We start from the raw sequence: 13,566 nt of genomic DNA, 5'->3' as shown, positions 1-13,566 counted from the left end.
GGTCCGGGCTGGGGATTCGAACCCGACACCTTAGGTGTACGTGGCTGGCGCCTTAGCCGGTTGAGCTATAGGCGCCGAGCCAGCAAAGCATTCTTATTACTAATGTTTTCTAAAGTTAGTTCAACCTTCAAAGAGACACAAAGTTTGAAACCTCGAGACAGCTGCAAAAGGGAGTATGTCTAGAGACTTGAGATTACCAAGAGGGGAGTAAAGCTTTGGAGTTTTGCTATGCACTCATTGTATTGCAGAAAGCAGGTTTATGGCTCCTGTTTCTACTCCACCTGGAGGCCATGCTGTTTTCCCATAAGCTCATTCATGCCTGTCAACCTCTAGGCTGTGTCCTTGCAGGAAGGCTTTTAACCCTTTCCTTGCAGGCTTAACAGCCACATAGCCAGAGTTACTGAAGGTGGGTTTTCAGGCCCAAACTTTCAGGCCCTGTTCTATGATGACCAAGGTTACCAGGTCTTCAACAGAGTTACATTCCACACAAAAGTCTGTCTGCCTGCTTCTGGAGTTAGAAGTGAGCACACAGTATGTGGGGTTTTATCCCACACTCTCTCGCTAAAAACAAAACAAACAAAAAAATAGTAAATTACTCAGTCTAAGGTATCTCATTATAATACCCCTGATAAGCTAAGACAGAAATATATAAAACATTACCTCAAAAAACAGATACACAGTCTTCTGAACTGTTTTGTAATATGAACCATGTGTTAGGTCACAAAACAAGTCTTGATAAATTTAAAAATACCGAAATCATACAAAGTATCTGATAAATATAACAGCAGGAAAACTGGAAAATCCACAAATATATAGAAATAAAGCAACCAGTGAGTCAAAAGTAAAATTAAACGAGAAACTGGACGATACCTACAGATGAACGAAAACATAACATGCCAAAACATACCATAATGTACAGTGAAAGCAATGTGAAAAGGGAAATTTATAGCAGTAAACACTTTCCTTAAGAAAGGAGAAAAATGGGGTGGCACCTGTGGCTCAAAGGAGTAGGACTCCGGCCCCATATGCCAGAGGTGGCAGGTTCAAACCTAGCCCTGGCCAAAAACTGGAAACAAACAAACAAACAAACAAAAAAGAAAAAAAAGAAAGGAGAAAAATGGGTGGCGCCTGTGGCTCAGTGTGTAGGGTGCTGGCCCCATATACCAAGAGTGGCAGGTTTAAACCCGGCCCCAGCCAATCTGTAACAAAAAATAGCCAGATGTTGTAGTGGGTGCCTGTGGTCCCAGCAGCTCGAGAGGCTGAGACAAGAGAATCACCTAAGCCTGGAGGTTACTGTGAGCTGTGACACAGTGGCACTATACCCAGGACAACTGCTTGAGACTCTGTAAAACAAAAAAAGAGACAATTGCTTAAGCCCAAGAGGTTGAGGTTGCTGTGAGCAGTGATACCTCAGCACTGTACCCAGTGCGACATAACGAGACATTGTCTCAAAAAAGACGAAGTTGGATCCTACCTTATACCATATGCAAAAACTAATTCAAAATGGACCAATGACCTAAATATAAGAGCTAAAACCTACAAAATTCTTAGAAGAAAACATGGGGAAACATCTTCACAATTGGCTTGGCTGTGGTTTCTTACAGTGGCACCAATAGCCCTGAGCAACAAAAGAAAAAACTAGTTAGTCCAAATAAGAAACTTTTTCTTTTCTTTTCTTTTTTTTAAGAGACAGAGTCTCACTTTGTTGCCCCTCGGTCAAGTGTCACAGCTCACAGCAACCTCTAGCTCTTGGGCTTAGGTGATTCTCTTGTCTCAGCCTCCTGAGTAGCTGAGACTACAGGTGCCTGCTGTACTGCCTGGCTATTTTTTGTTGGAGTTTAGCTGGGACTGGGCTTGAACCTACCACCCTTGGAATATGGGGCCAGCACCCTACTCACTGAGCCTCAGGCACCACCCACAAAATAAGAAACTTGTTTCCTTTGGACATCAAATGATGTTAAGAACGTGAAAAGACGTCATACAGAATGGGGAAAAAATCTTTGCAAATCATGTCTGTTAAGGCTCTAGTATCCAGAATATATCAAAAAAAATTCTTACATCTCAACAATAAAAGACAACCCAATTTCAAGAAATGGGCAAAGGACTTGAACAACCTTTTCTCCAAAGAAAATACAGTAACTCACGCCTATAATCGCAGCCCTATGGGAGGCTGAGGAATTGCTTGAGCTCAGGAGTTAGAGACTTGCCTGAGCAAGAGTGAGACCCAGATTCCTAAAAAAAATGAAAAAACCCAGCCAGGCTCCACAGCAAGCGTCTGTAATCCCACTGGCTTCTGAGGCTGAGGCAGTGGGATGCCCACAACCCAAGTCTGAGGTTGCAGTGAGTTATGATGCCATTGCACTCTGCTCAGGGAAGAGAGTGGGACTCTGTCTCAACAACAAGAAAAAGGAAAGAAATAAAAATAAAGGGCCATGCCTTTGGCTCAGTGGGTAGGGCACTGGCTCCATATAGCGAGGGTGGCGGGTTCAAACCCGGCCCCGGCCAAACTGCAACAAAAAAATAGCCAGGTGTTGTGGCGGGCGCCTGTGGTCCCAGCTACTTGGGAGGCGGAGGCAGAAGACTCGCTTGAGCCCAGGAGTTAGAGGTTGCTGTGAGCTGTGATACCATGGCAGTCTACCCAGGGGGACAGCTTGAGGCTCTGTCTCAAAATAACAAAACAAAACAAAACAAAATAGGCAAAATGTGTAATAATAGAATGTGAAGAAAGCCTGAGCTGTTTTCTTGGCATAGGTGGGAAGGGTGAGGGGCACCTGGGCTTGGGGCATGTTCTAAGTAGAGCTGAGAGGACTTGGCAGTGGCCTGCTGTGGATGATGTTGGTAGCACCAGGGTTTTTTCTAAGATGAGCCCTTCTAGGGAGGGTAGGCTGAGAACCTGTCAAGAGTTCTCCCTTGAGGTGGTGCCTGTGCCTCAAAAGGGTAGGGTGCTGGTCCCATATGCCAGAGTTGGCGGGTTCAAACCCAGCCACAGCCAAAAAACAAACAAACAGACAAACAAAACAACCAACAAACTCCCTCATCCACAGCCCCCATGTAGCTTTGTCCCCTCCAGCCACTCCCTGTCCCCTGGTCTCCTCCATAGAGGGCCTGGTGTCTCTGCAGATGTGCTCTCTGTCCCTGCTGCTGCTGCTGCTTCTCTTTCCAGTGACTTTATATTTATTGTTTCAGATCATGACACCAGAACTGAGGACATGGAGTTCCTTCAGAAGGAAGGTGTCCCTGCAGATTTTGAATCACAGACTGAAATACCAGAAAACTATGCTGATGATGTTTCCCAGGCACCTGAGCTTGGAGAGCTCTGTGATGATGGCTCAGTCAGAGTTTGGGGAGTCCCTGAAGGTGAGAGAGGGGTTCCCCCCATCTTCTGTGTGAGGGGCTCCACACCGGTGACAGTTCTCAGGAGCCCCTTAGGGGAGAAAGAACTGGAGTGTAATGGTTTTGACAGAAGCCCTAGTCTGAGCCCAAACCTGATGGCATGTCAAGGGATTTCCATGGAAGAGTTGCCACATCCCTATGACACATGTGGACAGAGCTTCCAGCGCAGCTTGGACTTAACTGACCATGAGGATTTCCCTACAACTGAAAGCCCGCTCATATGTACTAAGTGTGGGAAAACCTTCCAAGGAAACCCTGACCTTATTCAGCATCAGATAGTTCACACTGGAGAGATGTCCTTTATGTGTAATGATTGTGAGAAATCCTTCAGCCAGAACTCAGTCCTGGAAAACTGGCATCCACCTCCTATGAGTGAAAAAGCTTGCTGGCACAGAAAATGCAGGAAATCTTTCCATGGGTGCTCAGATCTTGCTGGACGCCAGATTCCCCACAGTGGAGAAAGGCCTCACGTGTGTAGTGAATGTGGAAAAGCCTTCAGCCAGAACTCAGGCCTTAAGAAGCACCAGAAGTCCCACATGAGTGAGAAGCCCTATGAATGCAACGAGTGTGGGAAGGCTTTTAGGCGGAGCTCAAACCTCATCCAACATCAAAGAATACATTCTGGGGAGAAACCATACGTATGCAGTGAGTGTGGGAAAACCTTTAGGCGGAGCTCAAACCTCATCAAACACTACAGGACTCATACAGGTGAGAAGCCTTTTGAGTGTGGTGAATGTGGGAAAGCCTTCAGCCAGAGTGCACACCTGAGGAAGCACCAGAGGGTTCACACCGGAGAGAAGCCTTATGAGTGTGATGCCTGTGGCAAGCCATTCAGTAGAGTTTCCAACCTCATTAAGCATCACAGGGTTCACACCGGAGAGAAACCCTACAAGTGCAGTGACTGTGGGAAAGCATTTAGTCAGAGCTCCAGCCTTATTCAACATCGGAGAATTCATACTGGAGAGAAGCCTCATGTGTGTAATGTGTGTGGAAAAGCCTTTAGTTACAGCTCAGTGCTCAGAAAGCACCAGATAATCCACACAGGAGAGAAGCCATATGGATGCAGTATCTGTGGAAAGGCCTTCAGCCACAGCTCAGCCCTCATTCAGCACCAGGGTGTGCACACAGGGGACAAGCCCTATGAGTGCCGTGAGTGTGGGAAGACCTTTGGTCGCAGCTCCAACCTCATCCTTCACCAACGAGTCCACACTGGAGAGAAACCCTATGAATGTAGTGAATGTGGAAAAACCTTCAGCCAGAGCTCAACCCTCATTCAGCACCAGAGGATTCATAATGGGTTGAAGCCCCATGAATGTAACCACTGTGGTAAAGCTTTCAACCGAAGCTCCAATCTCATTCACCACCAGAAAGTTCATACTGGGGAGAAGCCCTACACATGTGTTGAGTGTGGTAAGGGCTTCAGCCAGAGTTCACACCTTATTCAGCATCAAATAATCCATACTGGTGAGCGGCCCTACAAGTGCAGTGAGTGTGGGAAAGCCTTCAGTCAGCGGTCCGTCCTGATCCAGCACCAGAGGATCCACACTGGGGTGAAGCCCTTTGACTGCGCTGCTTGTGGGAAAGCCTTTAGCCAGCGGTCAAAATTAATTAAACACCAGTTGATCCACACCAGAGAGTAGCCTGCTGGGCTGGTGAGAGTGAGATGAAGCATGGTTTCTTCTCCAACTCCTTCCTGTCCAGTGTCTCTCACCTCCCAGACCTGAGGCCCAGGCTCCCTCCCTGTACCTCTGCCCTAATCTAGTGGCTGCAGAGTCTGAGGCTCTCCTTTGAAACATCTTTTACAGGCTCCCTTCCCATGGCTGTTGCTTCTGCCTCATGTGACCCCTCTGGTTTTGCTTTGTTTATGCAGTTTATGAGCAGATCCCACATTTATTTTTTTTATTTTTTTTATTTTTTTGAGACAGAGCCTCAAGCTGTCCCCCTGGGCAGAGTGCCGTGGCATTACAGCTCACAGCAACCTCCAACTCCTGGGCTCAAGCGAGTGTCCTGCCTCCGCCTCCCAAGTAGCTGGGACCACAGGCGCCCGCCACAACGCCCGGCTATTTTTTGGTTGCAGCCATCATTGTTGTTTGGCGGGTCCGGGCTGGGGATTCGAACCCACCACCTTAGGTGTATGTGGCTGGCGCCTTAGCCGGTTGAGCTATAGGCGCCGAGCCAGATCCCACATTTCTTAGGAGAGACAGGTTTATGGAACCTCCATATTCATGAATACCCTTTATTATTGTAACCAAAAATTATCAGAAGAGTAAAGTGACATTTGATTTGAGTTAACCAGTAGTTCTTTTGTTTGTTAATCAGTCATAGGGGTGAGTTCATTGTTGGTGGCTCTCACTGATATGTAAAATCAGGTTGAGTTTTTCATACCTGATGGCTCCATCATCCTCTCAAGTTAGACACACATTACTGCCAGTTTCCCACCTGTTCTTGTCCCTCCCATTCCACAACTTGGGCCCAACACTCCCCCCTACTGCCCTGTGTCCTCCTAGGCATGTGTACAACCTGACCTGAACCTTCTCCTCCTCTCTGTAGAGACTCTAGCCCCTGGTCTGTCTGGGGCTACTGCGTGGTTAGGTGGGGCTGCTGTGTGAGGCTGTGCGCTGGCTCCAGCCTCTGCCGCTGAGGAAGGTCCCTCCACACCTCATGTTTGCCCACAAGCTTCCAGGCTCAGTTTCTTCCCAAATGCATCCATCATCAGACATTTATGGAGCACCTAATAGGTGCCCTTCCCTGGTTGCCCAGCTGACTCACTCCTCATGCTTAGTTTCCCACAGCTGTGCCCTTGTCCCTGGAAGGGAGAACTCAGCCCAGATGCTATGTGTCTGTCACTGGGGAGGCCTCTGACACCAGCCAAGAAGTCACAGACAGCTAAACCTGACCCACTACCTGTGTTAGTAAATAAAGTGGTGTTAGAACAAGGCCATGCCAGCTTATTTACAGAAGCCTGGCAGCTTTTGCACAGCAGAATTGAGTAGGTGGGATAGAAATCATGCTGCCTATGGAGTCAGAGTATTTACTTCCTGGTCCAATATAGAGAAGGTTATCTGTCTTTGGACACTACCTGGTGACCTTGGGTGGCTGGCAGGGGCTTGGATTTACCCAGGGGTTATGAGTTCTGGCAGGAGCTGAGGTTTTGTGACCAGTGATGTCTGTGCTACATACTGAGCACCTGTGTGCAGGAGTGGCTCCTGGGTAGCTGCATAGTGCAGAGCACCCTCACCCCTCCCCAACATGCAGCAGATCCCAAGAGACACAGGAATTAAAGGAGCTCATGTTTGTAAATTACTTTAAATAGTGCCTAGTCCTTGCTAACCTCTGTTAGATGTTATCATTAACAGAAAATAAATACTTCACAGAATCTCTAGGAGACTGAAGAAATAGGCTGAGGCCAAGGTTCCAGAAAAGCTCCCAGAACCATTCTGTGGAACTGCCCTGCCACATGGGAATGCCACTGCTCTGCTGTGACCCAGGCCAGTGAGCAGTTGTCAGCTTCCTTGTTTAACTTTGCCTTGACTAAGGGTCTTATGCAGATATATTTCAACACTAAAACCAACTTTTTCTTTCTTTTTTTTTTTTTTTGAGAGAGTCTTAACTGTGTCACCCTGAGTAGGGTGCTGTGGCGTCACAGCTCACAGCAACCTCAAACTCTTGGGTTTAAGTGATCCTCTTGACTCAGTCCCCCAAGTAGTTGGGACTACAGACATCCGCCACAACACCCAGCTATTTTTTTTTTTATGTTGCAGTTGTCATTGTTTAGTTGGCCCGGGCTAGGTTTGAATCTGCCAGCTTTGTTGTATGTGGCTGTGGTGGTGCTGTAACCACTGTGCTACAGACGCCAAGCTATCGCTCTTATTTTGTTTATTTATTTATTTTTTGAGACAGTCTCAAGCTGTCACCCTGGGTAGAGTGCTCTGGCATCTTAGCTCACAGCAACCTCCAACTCTTGGGCTCAAGCGATCCTTATCTTATCTCTTATCTCAGTTTTTCTATTTTTAATAGAGACTGGGTCTTGCTCTTGCTCAGGCTGGTCCCAAATTCATGAGCTCAAGCAATCTAGCAGCCTCGGCCTCCCAGAGTACTAGGATTACAGGGGTGAATCCCCATGCCCAACCATAATCACTGTTTAAAAAACAACCTATTGATGGTTCAATTCATCTACTGGTTTTTCCACTTTGATTTGATGATTATATGTAGCTAAAATACTGTGTACAACAGATAAATTTGAGTCTTGGTTATGTCTCGGTTTTCTTTTCTCATAGTGGCTGTTATACGTTGTGACAATGAGGTTTGTTTCTGAGTGTTGCTTGTTAGTGGTTTTTCCCTTTGTTAATTCCCTTTTTATGGGAAAATAGCCTTAAAAAAATATTTTTCCGGCTTGGTGCCTGTAGCACAGTGGTTACAGCACCAGCCACAGACACCAAGGCTGGTGGGTTTGAGCCCAGCCCAGGCCAGCTAAACAGCTGTGACAAAAAATATCTAGGCGTTGTGGCAGGTGCCTGTAGTTCCAGCTATTTGGGAGGCTTGAGGCAAAAGAATCACTTGAGCCCAAGAGTTTGAGACTGTTGTGAGCTGTGATGTCACAGCACTACCAAGGGCAACATAATGAGACTCTCAAAAAATAATTTTTGTAAAAGAATATATATTCTTCAGGCTGGGTGCCCATAGCTCAGTAATGAGGGCACCAGCCACATGCTCCAGAGCTGGTAGATTTGAATTTGGCAGGGCCTGCTAAACAAACAAAAAAATAGCTGGGTGTTGTGGCAGACATCTATAGTTCCAGCTACTAGGGAGGCTGAGGCAAGAGGATCACTTGATCCCAGGAGTTGGAGGTTGCTGTGAGCTGTGACACCACGGCACTCTACCCAGGGTGACACAGTGAGACTGTCTCAATTAAAAAAAAAAAAATAGGGTGGTGCCTGTGGCTCTGGGTAGGGCACCAGCCCCATGATACCAAGGGTGGTGGGTACAAACCCAGCCCCAGGCAAACTGCAACAAAAAGATAGGTGGGTGTTGGGGCAAGCGCCTGTAGTCCCAGCTACTCGGAGGCTGTGACAAGAGAATCGCCTACACCCAGGAGTTGGAGATTGCTGTGAGCTGTGTGATACCACAGCCCTCTACCAATGTATTCTTCAGGGAGACATTAAGGAAAGAGAAATGTGGTGTGGTGCCTGTGGCTCAGAGCAGTAGGGCGCTGGCCCCATATGCCCGAGGCAGCGAGTTCAAGCCCAGCCCTGGCCAAAAACGGAAAAAAAAAAAAGAAAAGAGAAACAAGACTAGTGAGTCTTATCTTGTTTGTCCACAGGAAGATTCAGTATTACAAAGATGAAAAATTTTCTGAATTGATCTATGAATTCAATTCACCCCCTATTCAAAATGTGAATAGGAAAAATTAGGGAACTAGTCTAGATTATCTCAAATTTCATCCAAAAGACCATACACGTAAACAGGTGTCTTACGTTTGGTAGTAAATAGAGACATCCACACAACCAGCATGAATTGGAATTAAAAGCAAATTTCTTATTTATTTAAACTTTTTTGTTTTGTTTTGTTTTTAGAGACAGAGTCTTATTTTGTTGCCCTCGGTAGAGTGCTGTGGCATCACAGCTCACAGCAACCTCCAGCTCTTGGGCTTTAGGTGATTATCTTGCCTCAGCCTCCGGAGTAGCTGGGACTACAGGTGCCCGTCACAATGCCTGGCTATTTTTTTGTTGCAGTTTGGCTGGGGCCCGGTTTGAACCTGCCACCTCAGTATATGGGGCTGGCGCCCTACTCACTGAGCCACAGGTGCTGCCATTTCTTTTCTCAGATAACAGCAAGAACAAGGCCACCCCAGAGTTTGCTCCCCAGTTTACTTGTCACCACAGGTCTAGGGACAGGGCCAGTTTGTGAAAGATGCTGTGTCCTCAATTGGTGTCCATTAGGAGAAAGCTGGTAGGACTTCCTCCTTGGGTTGGCAGGCCATGCGTCTTGCTCACAGGCCAGTGTCCACGGTGATGTCCAGGGTCTCCTTTTCCAGTATGTTATAGTTTGAGAGCCCTATGTAAGTACAAGTGGACAAGTTGAGGTCTCAGTTAACTAGACCTGGACCTTAAAGACAGTTTTGAGATGGAGATGTAATTTGTAAAAATGTGATTTGTAGGTTTGGCGCCTGTGGCTGAAGTGGCTAAGGCACCAGCCACATACACCTAAGGTGGTGGGTTTGAATCCAGCCCAGGCCTACCAAACAACAATGAAGGCTGCAACCTAAAAAAATAGCCAGGTGTTGTGGTGGTTGCTTATGGTCCCAGCTACTTGGGAGGCTGAGGCAGGAGACTCGCTTGAGCCCAGGAGTTGGAGGTTGCTGTGAGCTGTGATGTCACAGCACTCTACCGAGGGGGACAGCTTGAGGCTCTGTCTCAAAAAAAAAAAAAAAGTGATTTGTAAAAGATGTGTTTGTAAAAATGTGATATGCAGTCTGGAAAAGTAAATTTCTGTGTACCACAACCAGTTTCTTCCTTTTGATTTTTGTGGATGTTCTTGGAAAGGTTTCTCACAGAACAAATACTGAGTCCACAAGTTGGACCAGGAGTGGTGCCTGCTGGTAGCCTGGGCCTCTGCTCAGTGGGGCTGGGGCTCAGAAGCTGGTGAGAAGAGCCTTTTGTCTTTTATCTTGATATAGTAATTCTTTTTCTCAAAAGACTTTTAATTATTTAGCAGAGTATTTACTTCATTACATAAGTACTTAATTACTGGGCATCCACAGCAGGTCACAGAAACTGGAGACAAGACAGGAGAAAAGAAAAAGGGAGTGTGGGAGAGGAAGCAGTCTGCTGGGGCCGCACCTGCCACTCATCCCCTGGGAACGCCCTTTCTTCACAGCAGTGGTAGGGTGTCTCATAATGGTGTTAAGGGGCTCAACACTGCCAACCCCCCCTTACCTGCTCTGATTGCTGCCAGTCCCCAGTTGCCTTGTGTGACCTGGGTTGACTCCTGGCTCTTGCAGTGACCACCAGCGTCATTGCCTAGCCCCTGCCAGGGCTAGGCCACCAGACAGCACAGCTCCCAAGTGGAGTCCATGCCACACAGAAGCCCTCCTCTCAAATGTAGATTCCCCAATTTAAATTTTTTAAAGTTTAAGGCCTGGCTCATACCTGGCAACAGAGTGAGATTTCATGTCAAAAACAAAAACCCAGATTATTTACCAAATATTACTAAATTCACATGAATCTGAAAAGTGTTTGTGTTTAATTAATTTATGAGAACAACATACAATAATACAAGTACGTGCAAAAAGATAACATCTGAACACAAACACAAGCACAAAAAGGCCCAATAGACTTCACCTCAGAACTCACCACGAGACAGCAGCACAGACTCACCAGGTTACAGGATGATGGGATCCAGATCATTTCTGACAAAATTGGAACTTGTCCACATGGGTAAGCTTTAGGTGTCACTGGCTCAGGCTGGTCTTGAACCGCTGATCTCAGGCAATCCACCTGCCTTGGCCTCCCAGAGTGCTAGGATTACAGGCATGAGTCATGTACCTGGCCTCTCTGGCTAGTTGTTAGAGACAGGGTCTCTCTTTTGCTCAGGCTGGTCTTGAACTCCTGAGTTCAAGTGATCCTCCTGCCTCAGCCTCTCAGAGTGATAGGATTACAGGCATAAGCTACTGAGCCTGGCCATGAGTTTTGACAAATGCACAATTATGTGTAGCTACCATTATAGTATATGGAATAATTTTACTATCCTAAAAATCTCGTGCTCCCTCCCCTCATCCCCCTAGTGACCATTGATCTTTTTACTGTCACCATGTTTTACCTTCTCTGGAATGTTGTATATGTGTTTGGAATCATACAGTATGTAGCCCTTTCTGATTAGCTTCTTTCATTTAGTAATATGCATTTAAGGTAATTCCATGTCTTTTAAGGGTTTGATAACTTATTTCCTTCTATCATTGAATAACATTTCATTGTAAGGATGTACCACAGTTTATCTGTGCACCTATTGAAGGACATCTTAGTTGCTTTTAAGTTTCAGCAAAGTTGCCATAAACTTGTATACAAATTTTTTTTGTACTTTTTTGGGTAAATGCCCAAATGATATTGGATCATATAGCCAAAGTATGTTGTAATCAACTGCCAAACTGTCTTCTAAACTGGCTGTACAATCCCGTCAGGAATGAGGGTTCCTATTGCTTCATGTCTTGGCCAGCATTTGATGTTGTCAGTGTTTTGAGTTTTTGCCATCTGTGTATCTTTTCTTATGAGGGTCTTACCTTTTGCCCATTTTGTAATTTGGTTGTTTTCTTACTGATGACTTTTAACTACATGTACCCTCCCCAAATCCTCCTTGTGTATTTTGGTTTGGATACTAGTCCTTTATCAAAAAAACATTTAAAAAATATTTTCTGTAGTTTGTCTTTTCATTCTTTTAATAGTGTCTTCTGCAGGGCATAAGTTGTTTGTTTGTTTTTGAGACAGTCTCATTTTGTTGCCCTCGATAGAGTGCCGTTGTGTCATAGCTCTCAGCAACCTCAAACTCTTGGCCTCAAGCAATTCTTTTGCTTCAGGCACCTGCTACAACACCTGGGTATTTTTTTTTCTGGTTCAGGCTTGTCTCAGACCTGTGAGCTCATGCAGTCCACCCGCCTTGGCCTCCCACAGTGCTAGGATTATAGGCTTGAGCCACTGTGCCCTATTAGAGTGTAAGTTTTTAAGTTTAATGAACCGAACTTAAAATGTATTCTTTCATGGATGATGCTTTTGGTGTTATATTTAAGAAGTAATCGCCAATCTCAAGGTTACCTAGAAGTTCTATATCATCTTCTAAGTGTATTATGGTTTTACATTTATATCTGTGATCTGGTTTAATTTTTGTAAAAAGTACAAACTCCTGTAATTATTTTTTTTTTTCCAGACAGAGGCTCACTTTGGCATCCTTGGTAGAGTGCCCTGGCATCATAGCTTACAGCAACCTCAAACTCTTGGGTTTAAGTGATTCTCTTGCCTCAGCCTCCCAAGTAGCTGGGATTACAGGCACCTGCCACAATGCCTGGATTTTTTTTTTTGTTACAGTTGTCATTGTTGTTTAGCTGGCCTGGGCTGGATTTGAACCTGCCAGCCTCAGTGTCTGTGGCCGGTGCCCTACCCACTGAGCTATGGGCGCTGCCAACTTGCCCAAATTTTGATTGGGATTTTGTTAAATCTATAGATCAGGTTAGCAAGAACTGACAGGTACATGGAACATCTTTCCAAATTTTGAAATCTTTGGTTTCGTTCATCAGAGTTTTGTAATTTTCTTCATGTAGATGTTTTATATACTTTGTTACATTTATACCTAAATTTTTCTGTTTCTGGTGCTAATATAAATGGTACTGTGTTTTTTATTTCAAATTCCAATTGTTCATTGGTATATAAGAAACCATTTGACTTTAGTATGTTAACCTTGCATCCTGCAGCTCTGCTGTAATAACATATTACTTTCAGTAGTTTTGTTGTTGTTGTGGATTCTTTGGGATTTTCTACACAGTCATGGCATCTGTGAACAAAGATAGTTTTATCACTTCCTTTCCAATCTGTTGTGGTTTTATTACATTAGCTAGGTCTTCCAATATAATGTTGAACTGTAGTGATGTGAGTGGATATCCTTGCTTTGTTCCTAATCTCAGCAGAAAATCATCAAGCTTCTCAGCATTAGGTATGTTAGCTGTGGGTCTTCCGTAGATGTTCCAGGTAGGTTATGGGATAGGACTCTCCTCTCGCACAGTCTCAGACCCTACGTTGTCCCGCTACCTCAACTGACCCATTCATCACACAAAAACAGAGTAATCTGTAAAATACACATTTCAGTAAGATCCTATCACTTTTCTGGTTTACATGACTTCCCACAGCATTAAAATGAAAGCAAACCCGTGACCTGGTCCCTCTGAGAAGACCTCACCCAGGGTCGCTCTAGCCACACGCCGGCCTCCTCCACCAGCCTCTGTTATCTGACCTCTGCGGCGCAGCGGGCCAGACTCGCTGTTGCCACGCGCTGCGTTAGGTCACAAGTCGGAGGTCTCTTCCTTCGCTCGCAGGGGGCATCGCTAACCACTCTCCTGACGCTTCCTGCACAGCCGCTCAGTGCGACGCGTGTTATGTTTTTCTTTCTTTCTTTCTTTCTTTTTTTTTTTTT

General features: G+C 45.6%; 1 protein-coding gene across 2 annotated transcripts in view; it reads left to right on the top strand.

The window, feature by feature from the left end:
• The window catches only part of ZNF16 (zinc finger protein 16), an 18,246-nt gene extending 12,971 nt beyond the window's left edge, over positions 1 to 5,275 (top strand). For both annotated transcript variants that reach the window (XM_023508335.1, XM_012813046.2), the window contains one exon: positions 3,187 to 5,275. In XM_023508335.1, coding sequence (XP_023364103.1) covers positions 3,187 to 5,033 — 1,847 coding nt within the window. In that variant the 3' untranslated portion in view covers positions 5,034 to 5,275. The remainder of the gene's footprint in view (positions 1 to 3,186) is intronic.
• Positions 5,276 to 13,566: the final 8,291 nt, after the last annotated feature.

The sequence above is a fragment of the Otolemur garnettii genome, unplaced genomic scaffold (genome assembly GCF_000181295.1).
Source record: "Otolemur garnettii isolate 467f Iridium unplaced genomic scaffold, OtoGar3 scaffold00245, whole genome shotgun sequence".
Taxonomy (NCBI): domain Eukaryota; kingdom Metazoa; phylum Chordata; class Mammalia; order Primates; family Galagidae; genus Otolemur; species Otolemur garnettii.
This window is presented reverse-complemented; position numbering and strand designations above follow the sequence as displayed.